At 41.9% G+C, this 15,098-nt stretch overlaps 1 protein-coding gene across 1 annotated transcript in view; it reads right to left on the bottom strand.

Annotated features, from left to right (window-relative positions):
* Positions 1 to 8,663, bottom strand: part of cyp26b1 (cytochrome P450, family 26, subfamily b, polypeptide 1) — a 38,871-nt gene extending 30,208 nt beyond the window's left edge. Inside the window, exon 1 of the mRNA XM_067579185.1 lies at positions 7,329 to 8,663. Within this exon, the coding sequence (XP_067435286.1) occupies positions 7,329 to 7,532 (204 nt within the window). The 5' untranslated portion in view covers positions 7,533 to 8,663. The remainder of the gene's footprint in view (positions 1 to 7,328) is intronic.
* Between the last annotated feature and the right edge of the window lie 6,435 nt (positions 8,664 to 15,098).

The following is a 15,098-nucleotide window of genomic DNA, read 5'->3' as shown; positions in this document are numbered from 1 at the left end:
AGCGATCCAGGAGAAAGAGTACAAGTATAGATAAAGGTTGAATATGTGTCTGTAACCATAGCGACATCTGCATCACAACGGTTGAAGAGCGGTAAACTCATCCCGGGTTCGATTTTTGAAAGCGAGATGAGCAGAAAAGATGGAGAGAAGCTTGACGAAAGGTTATAGGGGTGTGAGAAGAAGAGTCCTCGGAGGTTCAAGGGTCCTGCCTTGAATGTTAACACAGTAAAACCGCACACACACACACACACACATCCTTGTGCCCGCTCAATGAACTATGTATCTCTCACCCAACGAACACACTTGTGCTTGCCAGCGCGCTGCCAATCTCGTAGCATCAAACAGAAGAAAGAAAGAAAGAAAGAAAGAAAAGAGTTAATCAATCAGCATTGTAATATGATCTCTGAGCTCACACACTTCCGTGCACGTGTGCTAAGTTTGTGTGTGTGTGTGCACGCTCGCTATACACCTACATATGTGACTTTGTGTGTGTATATTTGTAGTCTTTCCATCCTCTGTGTGTGTGTGTGTAAAGAGAGAGAGAGAGAGAGAGAGAGCCTCAGGACTGTGTAACCGCAGCTATGCAGCACACAGCGGGCTGGACCGCAGTAATGGAACCTCATATAGATGAAGCCACCAGGTCTCACAATCCCCGCTCTGTCTGAGCCGTGTAAAGGCGCAGTCCGCCCCAAAAAACAAAGATCCCACACGCGCTGTAAACCAAGAGAAGCTCCGAAGTACTCGGCGGTCTTCAGCACGATATAAATCCTGATTTTTTTTTAACCCGTGATGAGACGTAGAGAAACAGAGCAGCTCACCATAAACGAGGAGGGGGTTTAGGATAATTTGAAGCTGTCACTGTTGAATCAAACACTTTTTCGCAGTGGTTACATAGAGACGTGATGTTGCCAAAACGTTCAATTCTGAATATTCTCACCCTTTCGTGTAAGATATTAAAAATCCTCGAGGGGGTTTTTCAGCCTTTCCAAGACGATACCAGTGTTTACACTCACGTCCATGTTTTTCGTTTAACATCTTACTAAGTTTGACACTGTAACGTTTGTGTTTGCAAAGTTGTGAAAGAGAAATAAATGTTAAAGCATGCAAGGACATGTGTTGCATGGTGCCAAATGACTGGTTGAAAAAGTTTAACCAGCTGTGAGTCTGCATGACGTTGCCAACAAACATCGAAACATTATTAACAATGTGCATCGTGGGTATTTGTTCCTTAAGTGATCAGGAATCAAACGCAACTCGTGACTCAATTATTTTGACGTGGAAAGCCGAATACACTAGTTGGTCAGCGTTTAAGTGATTAGAGAACATTGTTGCTACGTGACTGATGACAAAAATACATGTTGCATTGTTACTTTTTCAAAAATGATGAATTACTTTGTGTGTTTTACATTTAAATACTGTGTGTAGAAAGGAGAAAAGAACAAAAAAACTGTTTAAAAAAACAGAAAAGTAACTTTCTGTGGCTCTTTTTTTTAAAAACGTCAATGTACACGTCACAAACCTTTCAGAAACTTTCCATTTGTGAAGCTTTGAACGCCACATTTGAAGGAGGGGGGTGTTCAAATTCTCATAAATACAACTAAACTTGAAGAGCGATTAAATGACAAATTGACCCTAAAATACAAATCGTTACCTGAGTATTGAAGAAGTCTGTTTGTAAAAGTTTTACCAGAAAGTGCAGGAGACTGTGCAGGTGTAGAAGAAGAAAGAAGAAGAAGAAGAAGAAGAGAGTGGAGGGGGGGTGGGGGGGGAGTAAGAGAGAGAGAGAGCTGTCATCACTGTATGTGATGAGAGAGTGTTTGGTCTGCAGGACTGTTATTACTCTGCCCACCGTCATTTACACTGCAAAACAGACAGAGACAAGATGACAGGCTGGCAGACAGAAGGACGACCTATTAGTGTGTGTGTGCGTGTGCATGTGTGTGTGTGTGTGTGTGTGTGTGTGTGTGTGTGTGTGTGTGTGTACAGTACGTGAGCTGGTGCCAAAGTTTGTCCAAACTGCTTAAGGTCAAATTTGACTGATTATAATAGCAAGAAATGATCACTGATAACACTCACACCTCCTGCGTAGAAATCTACAGTATGTGTGTGTTTGTGTGTGTGTGTGTGTGTGTGTTTGTGTGTGTATCGTTCTCAGTCTCCGTCTCATTCACAAACTTCAATCACACACAAACACACTGTACAGTCTGAGTCTCTGTGCCATGTGTTCATTTCCTCTGGTCTGACCCAGATTCAGTCAAGCCTATCTGCGCAGCATGTGAGTGTGTGTGTGTGTGTGTGTATGTGTGTGTGTATTGTGTATTTATGTGTGTGAGGTATCAGGACCCGACCAGGAGAAACTGTATCCAGAGGACAGTTAGATAGGTTTCCCTCACTGACTGGGAACAGCACCAGCGGACGTCTGACATCGGTTCTGTCAAATGAGAAAACGCAGCGCTGCGGCGATTCTGACGGACAGATAAGTGAACGTGATGAACTTCATTATTGATGATGTTAATAACTCGTTAACTCCTCGTTAACAAAAAAGAAAAAACTTACATCTTAACTATAAAAAAAAAAAGACTCAAAACCACATCTTTGCACTTTGGCGACCCCAAGTGGCAGCGTAAGATATGTTTTCAAAAGTTTGTTACGTAGAAATAATGTTACATTATTTTAGAGATATATTTGACATGAAATTTACATGTTGTTGCTTAGAAACCACTTTGATCTTTCACTTCTACCTTTTTATTCATACATTTCTCTGAGCGAAGAAGCTTCTGTATCAGTTTTATTTCTCAAATCGGAGGAATCGTAAGCATGTATTATGTTTATTTTGATCTTAAAGGGGACATAAAATGCTTTTTCTGGTTTTCTGTTATTTTTATACTGTTAAGATGTCGGTTATCTATGATAAACATGGTTAAACTTCCAAAATATGAGGTTAACGTATGTTAAAATGCTGCCTGCAAGTCAAAAACGAGGGCTTCAACCTAGTCTGAACGCTTCGTTTGCACCATTTTTTTCTACCTCACAGACAAGCTGACGTCAACTCGTTGCGCACGCCCATAAATGGTTGCCTGTTCTTTAGCCTTAGTTGCTAATGTTGTTGCTAAGGTTTTTCCATTTGTCGTTCGCTTTGTCCACTTTCATATTTTTGATCGGATTTCAGCTCAAACATGTTACGGATAGATTTGAGAAGTTGACATTTCGAGTAAAGAACGAGAGCAAGTAGCAGAAGTAAGTCAGCTGGAAGCTGGCCAATCAGAACAGAGTGGACCCATCAGGAGGCTGGCCTTAAAGAGACAGGAGCTAAAACGGCCTGTTTCAGACAGAGGCTGAACTGAGGGACTGCATAACGGATCACTATAAGATAAATAAATAGTTGAACTGTAAATCATGCAAAGATATTCCAGTAGAGTCCCAAGATTGAAAATAAAAGCCTGGAAATGTGTATATATCACCTTTAATGTTATATATTATTGTCACTGTGTATCTGAACAACTCCAAACTTTGTGGACCAGAGTTGTTTTTAAAACAAACAAACAAAAAAGTACCTGTAACCTTAACTTTACACAAAATTTAGCTCCCAAAAACAGAGAAAAGAAGATAAAAAACAGTGCAGTTACAATTTTGTGGTTATATTTCTTAAAATTAAACAAAAATAGCACCAACAATCCTCATAGGACACGTCCAAATCGGAGTCTTGATAACATCCATATTTTGTGTTTATATGTGTGTGTACACCTGTATAAAAAGCGTGTATCTGAAGATATATATCTAATGTGTGTTTATCTCTGTAAATACATCAATCTGCACCATGTAGGTACTGTTTCAATGCACGTGTGTGTGTTTCCCTGCTCGGTAGCGCTCCTGCTTGGCACCGTCCCTTCAGAAAACTCCAGCTCCTAATGAGAGCAGACAGGTCTTTGGCAGAGTGACCGTAAAAACTATTTCTAACTGCAGATCGCTTTAAAACGGATCCGTCACAAAAATGTGCCGCTGCCGCCACTGCTCCGTGTGTGTGGAGGTAAAAATATACCGTATGTATATATACACATATTTGGGCCAAAAAGTGTGTTTATGTAGGAAGTCTGGAGGAGACGTTAAGGCAGAAGAGGAGAGGGAGTGAGAGAACAAACGAGAATGTTAGTAAAGAAAAAGAAAATAATGAAACATGTTCAAGATACAAGAAAAAAGTGGGTTTTTTTGAGAGATTTGAAGCACCTGCTGTAGCTTTAGTACATATAAATCTGTTCACACACATTCTGCAACACAAAAATCCCCTTCTGATACTTTATAAAGATCGTTACCTTTCATCAAATATCAAAAACCAAGAGGATACTTGACGTTTAGTGTTACTAAAATCACCCATATGTTGATCTGTTTAGCTGATATGGCGCCCCTGTTGGTGAGACCAAGATGCAACAGCACAACTTTCAAGTTTAGGCTACGAAAACACTATTTAAATGTCACCAAGAGTTACTAAAATAGAAGAAACAAACAACGTATCAGATGCTTTGTAAGACCTTTCGCGGAGGTATAAGAACATCCCGCTACAGTATTACACAGACACAGAGACAACCAATGCTGTTATATTTCTTGGAGAGGACGGTCATCATTTGCTTAACCGCAAAAGGTCGCTTGCAGGAAAATGTAAACATGTGTTGTTTGAAGTGATTTCAACAACCAATACTGTCCTTTTTCTTTGGTGAAGAAAGGTTTCCTTCCATGTACTGAATCTGGAACTAAAACCGCCTTTAACCTTTCATAATGGGGATATTGCTTGTCTCAGAAATAGTGTTCGGAGGACTTGCAGTAGCATCTCATCCTGTTATGTTCTTCAGTGTTTGCTGCTGTTCTCTGTGACACCAAATCAAGAACTTCTCATCTCTTTACGAAATGCTGCTTCTTCTGCTCTGACCCTCTTGACCCGACATCTGTCACTTAATATCTTGAGACTGAATCAAACGCTGTGTGTCTTTTTCCTGACGACTTGTCTCGTCTCTACACGAGCCATCAAGCAGCAGACTAGTAGCTGAGACACAAAAACAGCATCTGGGCAAGAAGGTCCCATCAGATCTCCATCTCTGTCTGTCAAACTCTCCTACAGAGCAGGAGATGATCGGTCTGCAGCCTTTATTTCCCCTCCAAACATACAAGAACATTGACTCTTTAACTTTAAGATTAGCTGAAGGCTGATTCAGTCCTGAAAGAAGCAAAAACTTTCAGATTCTTCCAGGTTTTGCTGTGTTTGTGGGGACATTTGGTCCTCATAAGTATAGACACACACAGCCTTTTATTCCTCCATCTGACTAAACCCCCCCCCCCCCCCCCCCCCCGCCCCCCTCCCCTCTCCTCTCCACCCCCCCATAAACTTGGCCGCGGTCCTCAGTTGCATTCCGGGAACGCGTCTTGCTCGGTGTCAGATGTAACGGAGAGGAGCACCGCGAGTTCAAGCCCCGCACGCGGCCAACGTGCCTCCGCTCGTCGAGCCCCCGCTTTGCTTCTTTCTCCCCCCCCCCCCCCCCCCCCCCCCCTCCTCCGGTTTGCTTCTCTTTTTGAGGTCCCCCCCCCCCCCCCTCTCTCTCTCTCTCTCCCTCTCTGTTGCTTTCTTTGTTTTTTTCTCCCTCCACCCCCCACCACTTTCCCTCAGCGTGCTCCTGGGAGCCATCAGTTCGCGCTGACAACCGCTGCTTAGCGGGACTCGTGTGCAGTCCGGTGGGGTCACACTAGGAGCCTGAGCTTCCTTCTGTCACTTCACAAAAGTCCCTTTTTCGTCCACATTTCTCTTTCTTTCTGTCTAAACATAAAGGTTAAGCACAGACACAAGCTGTAACTTTACTTTCTTGATTGATTAGGAGCGAATAGAAGATGATTTGCTCAAGTTTGGAAGCAAACATCCACCAATAAATGATCGATATCCCTTCAAAAAGTTACTCTGGATGCAGTCGAGACTGATCGACACATATATGTCACGTGTTTCTGCAACTTTACACAAGTCTGTCAATCAAATTGCGAGACAAGGACTCTTAAGTGAATGATATCTGAAACATGCAGCATGCTGGGAACTTTTTTTGGATGCGTCTCCAGCCAAGATGAGCCCGCAGGGAGCGGAGCTGCAGCGTCTGGATTCACCAGCAAGGAGGAGAGAAAAGAAGAAGAGGAGGAGGAGGAGGAGGAGGAGGAGGAGGAAGAAGAAGAGGAGGAGGAGGAGAGGGGGGGGGAGAAAGAGTCCGAGTTGTGCACTTTACCCTCACCTTAACCCTTTACCCTTTTACCTCAACAACTTCTCTCCTCTTTACGTAAACCTCAGTAACACATCAAGAGCGCCTCGTTTCGCTCATCAAACAGTTTGATTTGAAATGTCAAGGTAATGTACTCGATTCTACAGTATATTTACCGCTATATACACAGAGACACCAGCCGACATTAATTGCCACTGTATCAGATATGACCGATAACTTATCAGCCTGACTGCAGCTCGACCCCGCCGCGCAGAGAAAGTCGCGCCGCGGTTGGCTGACCTGACGCGCTCCTGTCTGAGATAATAAAACAAAACACACACACACACAAAAAAAATGATCTGATCGCCTGATGGAGCCACAGTAAAGAGAGTCGGAGAGAGATTGCAGGGGTTATAAACTAATCAAAAGTGAAGTGAAAGTCTTTGATGACAGTGCCGGCGGCTGCGCGCGGACTGGTGTCCTTCTGTGTGTGCATCACAGACGCGCTGGATGAGGATGAACCGGTTTAAACTAAAGAAAGACACATATTTAACGGAAAATAGAGGTTACACAGGATGAGATGAGACTTAATGACCACATTTAACACTGCGTATGAAGGGATGTTGAGCCAAATTGATTAAAGTTATAAACAGATGAGTGTTTTGTGAGGAGAAAAAAAGGCACAAATGAGCGTTTTTCTAGTTGCTTGTATTAGTGGATGTTTGCTTTGTGAGCATCTCAAACGACGTGGATACATATGACAAAATCTGTGAATAAAATGCAATATTGGTGGCGAGACTGGTTTCTTCTAGTTCATATCAAAATGATTTCAGTGTCCCGTTAACAGACTAACTCATTAGTTACTTGCAGACAGAGAAAGAGCGCACACAGTAGTGGAAAAGTGTGAAAGAATGATGAATGAACACAGACTGAAAAAAATGAAAAATGGTTGAAAAGTCTGAAAGAATCGTGTTAAAAAAACAGATAAGGCTGATTTCATCCTACATGGATAAAGTCCCAGTCTGTCACCGGGACCCGCGCTGACCCAGACTCCGTGTCGCGCTCCAACCAAGCCCCCCTTTCCCGCCCCGAGGACGCGCTTACCTGCAGAAGCCAGTGGCAGGTCTCGCCGATGAAGGGGAAGCCCATGGATCCTTTAGGCATGGGCAGCTTGCAGTTTTTATCCCGCGTGGCCGTCCATCTGAGCTGCCACAGCTGCTGGGAGACGGCGAGGAGCAGCGCCATGGACACCAGGCAGGCGGCCAGGGTGGCCAGCGCCGAGACGAGGTCGAAACTGTCGAACAGCATGATGATGGAGAGCCCGGCGGTCTCTCTGGAGCTCTGGAAGACTTTCAAAAACGAGTGAAAGTTGCGCTGAAGTGTCGCCAAACTTTGTATCAGTGACAAAAAATTGGGTAGATTGGATCCCCGGGAGGGTGAATTAGTTGGATTTTAAAGTTTTTTTTGCGTAAAAGCGCAGCAGTCCTTTACGCACTCCAAAAGCCCTCTGGAGGTGACAAGAGGCGGCTGTGTTTTCAGAATGAATGAACTGTGTGGAGTGCGATTTTTCTTTCAGATAGACTGGATCTCTATCTTAAAATAGTCACAAAGTGGCGTGTCTGTGCGTTTTTTGTTTTTTTTAAAAAAGTGCAAATCAAAGTGTCGGCTGAGCGGAGGAGATGCTACAGGTGAGCTGTGCAACCAGGCTCCCCGTATCTTCCGTATCACACCTCAGCTTGTAAAGTGAGAAAAAAAAAATCAAAGCATTAAAACCCACTTAGCTTTAATGATTTAAGAATTTGGGACAAGAATCACACAAGACTGGGGACTGTCCTGCTGTTTGAAATCTCATTTTTGGTCTCGTTTGAGGCTCAGTGACTTAAAATTAAGTTTGTTTTTACCAAAAAAAAAAAAAAGTCTGAAACTTGAAGGTAACCAAAAATCTCAAGGTGACACGTTTATGTCAAAAGCTGGGACGCGTGGGACACGTGGAAAAAGTGAGCCGAGCCTTGGAACTAACAAGGGCTTTACTTTTTAAAACTTCTCGAGGGATGGAAAGACTTGGTTTTGGGGGAAAAAATGAACGAAAACTCTTCCAGGAATCGCGTCTCTCTCAAATCCAAAAAAGAAAAAAAAAAGAAGATTTTTTTTTTTTTTTGTAAAAGATCTCTTTGCAAAAGTTTTAATCTCTGTCTGGAGCAAACTCGAGGAAGATAAAGTAAAGTGTAGACTTTTTAAGATCCGTGCAGAGTGCAGAAACGAAAAGGTGCGCAGGAGATGCTCAGGAGCCACCGTCCTCCTACTGCTTCTCTTACTTTCTGTCGTCCACTCTCTTCTCTGTGTACCTTTCTGTTTCTGAGAGCGCTCCTCTCTCTCTCTCTCTCTCTCTCTCTCTCACTCACTCACTCTCTCTCTCTCTCTCTCTCTCTCTCTCCCTGCTGGCTGCCTATACAAGTCACCCTCAGTGCGTGTGTGTGTGTACGTGTGTGTGGATGCGTGCGTAATGAGTGTGTGTATGTCAAGCCAGAGGCACCAATGAGTGTTTATATAGTGCGGAGGCAACTGGAAGGCGAATAGTCGGCCAAGGGCTCCCGTCGCCCCCCTCCAACCCCACCCCACCTCACTCCAGCGTCGGCTAGAGAGGGAGAGAGAGAGAGAGAGAGACTCCCCTCCCCTTCCCTCCTCCTCTCCCCTTCCTCCCTCCATCCCTCCCCTCTGCTCCACCTCTTTCAGCTCCTGGAGGACCCCCCCTTTCCCCTCTCCTCCTTCTCCTCCTCCTCCTCCTCCCCCTCCCCCTCCCCCCCTCCTTTCCCCCCCTCCCTCCTCTTCCTCCTCTCTCCTCTCAAGAGGAGGGGTGGTGTAAAGTGAGCGGCAAGCGGCGCAAGAGGAGAGGAGGCTTGGAGCGTGCTGGAGCTGGCAGACTTCCAGTGAGAGGGAGAGAGCGAGAGAGAGAAACAGGGATTGCAGTTACTTTTATGACTTCTGTCTCCGTGCAGGACGTGCGCACTCTTGAACTAATCACCTGCAGACTAAAACTGCACTGCGCACACACCGGGACCGATATAACCTCATTTTACCGGCTAATGGGAGTATTTAGACTCCAAATCAACAACAAATTTCATCAAAATTATTCTAAAAAAAGCAAGTTACCGCTGTAAGAACTCATCCGGGTTCATTACAAGCTTGGCAAAGCACTAAGACGCGCCGTTACGCACGGAGTTTCATGCGTATTTGTGTTCATACTTGTTCTATATGCTCATGCTTTCTCTCCCGTTTATGCTCCCGCTGCATCACGGGACACGAACCGCTGACCTCGGACCGAAACTGGCCAATAATGACCTCGTGCCTAAATGACTCAAATCTGTTCTGCAGGAGTGAAAATGTTGTCATGACAACTCATGTGTTCCAGAGGTCATTTTCCTTTAGGGATTAAGGTTCTTGCTCAAGGGCACTTCAGCAGAGTTTCATCTCTTTTCTTTCTTTACACATGCAAGAGGGTTTAAGACCAGATTGTTTTCTGCTCTGCTCATCTTTAGTTTTGCAACTCCTGCATCTGCATCATGTTCTTCAGAAGTATAACTCACTTGTTTACGTTACCTGATGAGCAGGTTGAGTCACAGGTTCGATTCCGACTCTTCGCGCATCATTTTCCTCGCTCTCCTCTGTCTCACTTTTCCACTGAAACTAAAAAATGTCAGAAATAACCGACTCAAGTGATTCAGACAACCAGTCCTGCCTGATTCTTTAGAAAACCCCTCGGATCAATCGGACATCCGGAGCAGATGAAGGTTTCCACAGTAGATGACTGGCTTCAATCACGTGCTTTCTCTGTAATTAGGGATATTACCGTCTGTTACATAACAGACACACAAACACAAATATAGGCAAGATGTCATCCATACAGTAACGGATGAACACACACAGACTGAGTGTGACTGAAACAAAATCATTCTTCCTCATTCTTCAACGTATCTTTAACCTCCTCTGCTCTTTCTTCCTCTACTTCTCTCTTCATCTCACTGTTTCCCTCCTTTCCCCTGTTTCGATCTACATTTCTGTGTCTCTCTTCCAGGTATGCAAAAACTTTCCCTTCTCCTCACTATCTAAAGTGTCCATCTCCCTCCTCTTCATCTCCCTCTCATACCTCATCTCATCTCTCTCCCATCCTCTCTCTCATCTCTCGTTTAATTCCCCTCGTTCACCGCGAGGCCAAAGAAACAATGACTTTCACAGGGATTTCACTGCTTCTTTTTTGGGTTCTTGCTCTCTCTCTCATACTGTTTCCCTCTCTTCTCTTCACTTGTTCTCTTGACAGCGGCTCAATGCTGCCGCCTAGCGGAGAGGAATCACATGGCAGCCGGCCAGAAGGAAGACGAGAGGAGGAGGAGGAGGAGGAGGAAAGGAGGAGAGAGATGAAGGTGGATTTATAGGAAAGAAAGAAAAAAATGTTCTCTTATGTTTGAGTTAATGGCTCTATAGAATAAAACAGAGTGCCTTTATTGTCATTGCATGGCAGTACAACAAAACAGTGCAACTTCCTGATAAGAACAAGGATGTAAATAAGTAAAATAACACCCCTGCATGTACACAATACATATACAGACCTCATATATAGTGAACATTCACACATCTGTTCCTGCATACTTATACCTACATGCACGTGTCCATGCATATGTCTTTATCTTTAGCTTTGTGAAAGTATTAGAAGTTTTTTTTTTTTTTGGTGCATATGTTTCACACACACACATCAGACATCAGAGACTTACAGTTTTCTGGACACACGCTGATCTGCTGACATGAGAAAAAAAAAGTTTAAACAGATCTGAGAGGATGAAATGAGTCAATCAATACTTAAAAATCTGCTTACTGGCCACTTTCTTAGGCCGACTTAGTCAGAACTTTGCGGTTTTCTGTGTGTGGGAGGACTTGCTTTTATGTCGGAGACCCACGAAGTTTGTTTTTCTGTCTCATCTGTCACTAATTCTGTCTGCTTTACTTGAGACTTGACACCTTTAAGCACACATGTGTTTCGCCTGATGATTGAGGTGATACTTAAGACACCCAAAGCTCTGAACTGATAAGAACACATAGGTTAGGTTTTAAAAGGTTTTTACGTCGGCTTCATCACTCCGTTGAAGCTCGTAGCGTTAATGTGCAGCTCGGAGAGTTCAAACCTTAAAAGATGTGAGCTGAGATTGTCTGGTGAATCTGACGCCATGTGTTAATAGAAGAAAAACTACCTTACTATTGGAGAAGATCAGATCATCTTCACCGGATGGAGTTCCCCAGACTTCATAGAATTGCAAATGTTCAAATTTTAAGGATTTCTAGTTTATTTTTCACCTAAAAGTTGAGAGCGAACGTTCATTCTTGACCTTAAAACAGCAGCAGGAAGAACAAAAGGTTAGAGTTTTAATATTTTAATACTACACTACTTTTGTACGTACATTTATTTGCATGCTGAAAGTATATTTTTTAGTATGTGAGGCGGATTAAAAATTCTTTTTATGGCGCTTTTTAATTTTAAGTACTTTTATGCGCTACAGTATGTCCTGTCTAGTCATTAATGAGCTGTATGTATAGCCAAAGTGAAAAAAACAAACAAAAAAATGATATAAAAAATAATTAAAAAGCTCTGAAATTCAAAAAATAAATAAATAAATAAATCATACATATATAAAAAGTATAAAACTAATAAAAAAACTACACTTTAAAGCAAAATACCTTTTAAAATAAAACAAAAATGTGAATAAAAGATGCAGATAATTTATGTATATACATAAAAGTACAGTGACCCGTGGATTACTGCAGAGAAAACACTGTATGTAATGTATGTAAATCCTCCAGAAAAACAACCTTAAGCTACAATACAACACATTCAAACACACACACACAGAAGAGCCTGTTTTTCACTGACTGTGCAAAAGATTATTTAAATCTCGCAAAAGAAGGTATAGAAACTGTTCAGCCTGGGAAATCTCTGAACTCTGAATTTAAATCCATGTTTATAAAACTCAAAAGGTCAAAAGCTTCTCATGATGCTGCTGTCTTAAGACATTTTTTCCCTCCTCCCTTGTTTTTAAATGCATTTACTTTAACTATCCTCAGCTTTTAGTTCCATTCAGATCATCATATTCACTCAGACACACTCAATAACCTTTTTTTTATTGTGCCTAGAACCTTTAAAGAAATTTGGGAGCTTTTAAGTTTAAAGCTCCATCAGACTGGAATAATTGGCCTAAATCACTCAGATTGACGACTTCTTTCCAGGAGACTTCTTCGCTTGTTTACTTTAAATCTTCTTGTTTTTTTGATTGTCTCAAGAGGAGATGGAAATGTTAATTCATGCTTTTATATATATGTCGCCCCTGTTTTTTCACCTGCCTCAGCAAAACCTGGATCATTTACAAGTGGTCCAAATTGTTGCTGCTTGCTAAACCAGGTCCTCCAAAAGGTCTCATGTGACTGCAGAATCCAATTCAAAGTTCTTGTGGTCACCTGTAGAGCTCTGCATGGTCAGACACCTTCATACATTAGAGATCTACTGCAGGTTTATGGCACCATCAGGTCTCTGGAGGTCTTCTGATCAGGGTTTACTGGTTGCTCCTCGATCTAAAGCTAAAGGAGACTTCGCTTTGGAGGTTGTAGCTCCTAAACTTTGGAACTGTTTTAAGATCCGTGGACGCCTTTAAAAGCGAAACCAAGACCTGGCGAAATAGCCTTCAACTGACCCGGATGTCCGATTGATCCGAGGGGTTTTCTAAAGAATCAGGCGTGACTGGTTGTCTGAATCACTTGAGTCGGTTATTTCTGACATTTTAAGTTTCAGTGGAAAAGTGAGACAGAGGAGACCAAACAAGACCTGTTTAGTCAGACTTGCCTTTGTGTAATTTTTTCTAATTCCTGTTTATTCTGCTTTTTAAGTGTTTTATATGTGTTTGTATGATTTTGCTCCCCTGTGAAGCACTTTGTGACGTCTCTGCTCTTGAAAAGTGCTACATAAATAAAGTTACTCACTTAGTAGACTCAGTACTAAGTGAGTAAGTGAGTTTTTTACAGATGACACTTGTAACAGATGTGGTGGGTGTGGTTTATGATGGTGCAAGAGCCCTGATGTGTTCCTGCTGATGTTACTATGTTGATTGTTTTGTGTTGTTGGGTTGTTTAATCGTTTATCATTATTATTATGATTTTCTTGTTAAATGTTGAATGAATGAAAACTGATTTAGCTGATGAAACTGTGAGAATAGATGACTAAACGACTAAAAATGTGACTGAACAAAAAACCTTTTTTTGTATTGTTTTGTTTGTTTGTTTGTTTGCATGTTTATCTGCTGCTTTTACATGTTTATAAATGTTGAAATCATCAATAAAGTGAAGAAAATACATCATCTAAAAAGCCTGATTTGGCCTCATGTTTAACTTTACAGTTCAGCCTGTAAAACCGTTGAATCAGAGCTAAAATAAAGCTGCTGTTGAGGTGAGGTGGCGGGAGTGTCAGCACCATGGATAGCGTCACACAGAAACACTGAAGATACACAGAATCGAGTTATTTCTATCTCTTCTTATGAGGACTAAATAAAGACACGTAGAAGGAGAAGAGAAACTCGTCTCAACATAAACAGATTCTGTGTTTTCTCAGTAACTCCTTTGAGGGTTTTTACCTCTAGTTGACACTGTAGTTTTATTTTAGTGGTTGAACCATGTCCTTAGGGTCAGTTTAAGTTCATTGTCATGTGGCATCTTTAGCCAACACTCCACAGACTCACACTAAATCTTAAAAAAACCCACATAAATCAATATATGAGAGGTTTAATACAGATCAGGTTTTGCTTCTTGCCATCATCATCAGTTGTTTGAGCCTCCAAGCCAACACTTGACCACATGCCATCCATGGTTATCTTGTATTTTATGTTTGTTGCAGTTAAGATTGTGCGTTATATCACTAATACCCACGCAGCCATTCTTTACTGTGATTATGGGTACAAAAGTGATGTAATAGGGGCCCGTTGGCAGCACTTAAGAAACCATAATCACTGAGAAAAATGCCCCTGAAATATTTCATGGCTTTTTTAACAACAGCTACCAATCTATGTGCGCTGAATGGAAGATTACTGCAGAGCAGCTTGTTCTCAACCTCCTGAGGAGCAGCTTGTGGCCCCTCCAGGCCTCCTTACTCTTACAGGTCACTAAGTTTATTGGTGTTTTGTGTTCACACAACTTATTATAAGAAAAACCAAGAGGATAAAACTAGCAGGTAACTCATTAATTGGACAGTTTTGGTTTTTTTATCCTGCATCTTTAGCGCTACATGGACCCGCAAGGGAGAAAATCAAGACAAAGGACTTTACCAGCATTAGAAGAAGTATTCAAATTACATAAAAGGTTCAATAAATGGTAGAAGTCACACACACACACACACACACATATATTTTACAATACATATCCAAAAGTTGTCACTTTTATACCAGAATATACCTCAATATATGCATATAAATGGCTCTGAACTTACTTTTAAACCACACATTGATCCCGTTTCAATAAAAAGTCAATTTTAATGTTCTGTATCGTTCCAGACATTGTTTTACATTCAATGTTATAAAGAGACCTGTTTCATAACTTACATTACTGACAGTGGACTTTGCTGACATTGTTCATCAAAATGCTTCGTCATGGATAACACCAATAAATGGTAGAAGTCACACACACACACATATATATTTTACAATACATATCCAAAATGCTGTCATTTTTATTCCAGAATATACCTTAAAAACAGCAAAAAGTTGTTTCACATTTAATGTTAGAAAGAGACTTGACATTGTTTATGAAAATGCTTCTAAAAACCCGATTATTGTCATGTATAACAGGCTC

Source organism: Thunnus thynnus, chromosome 22 (genome assembly GCF_963924715.1).
Source record: "Thunnus thynnus chromosome 22, fThuThy2.1, whole genome shotgun sequence".
Taxonomy (NCBI): domain Eukaryota; kingdom Metazoa; phylum Chordata; class Actinopteri; order Scombriformes; family Scombridae; genus Thunnus; species Thunnus thynnus.
The sequence above is the reverse complement of the archived record's forward strand: the minus strand, read 5'-3'. Positions and strand labels throughout refer to the sequence as shown.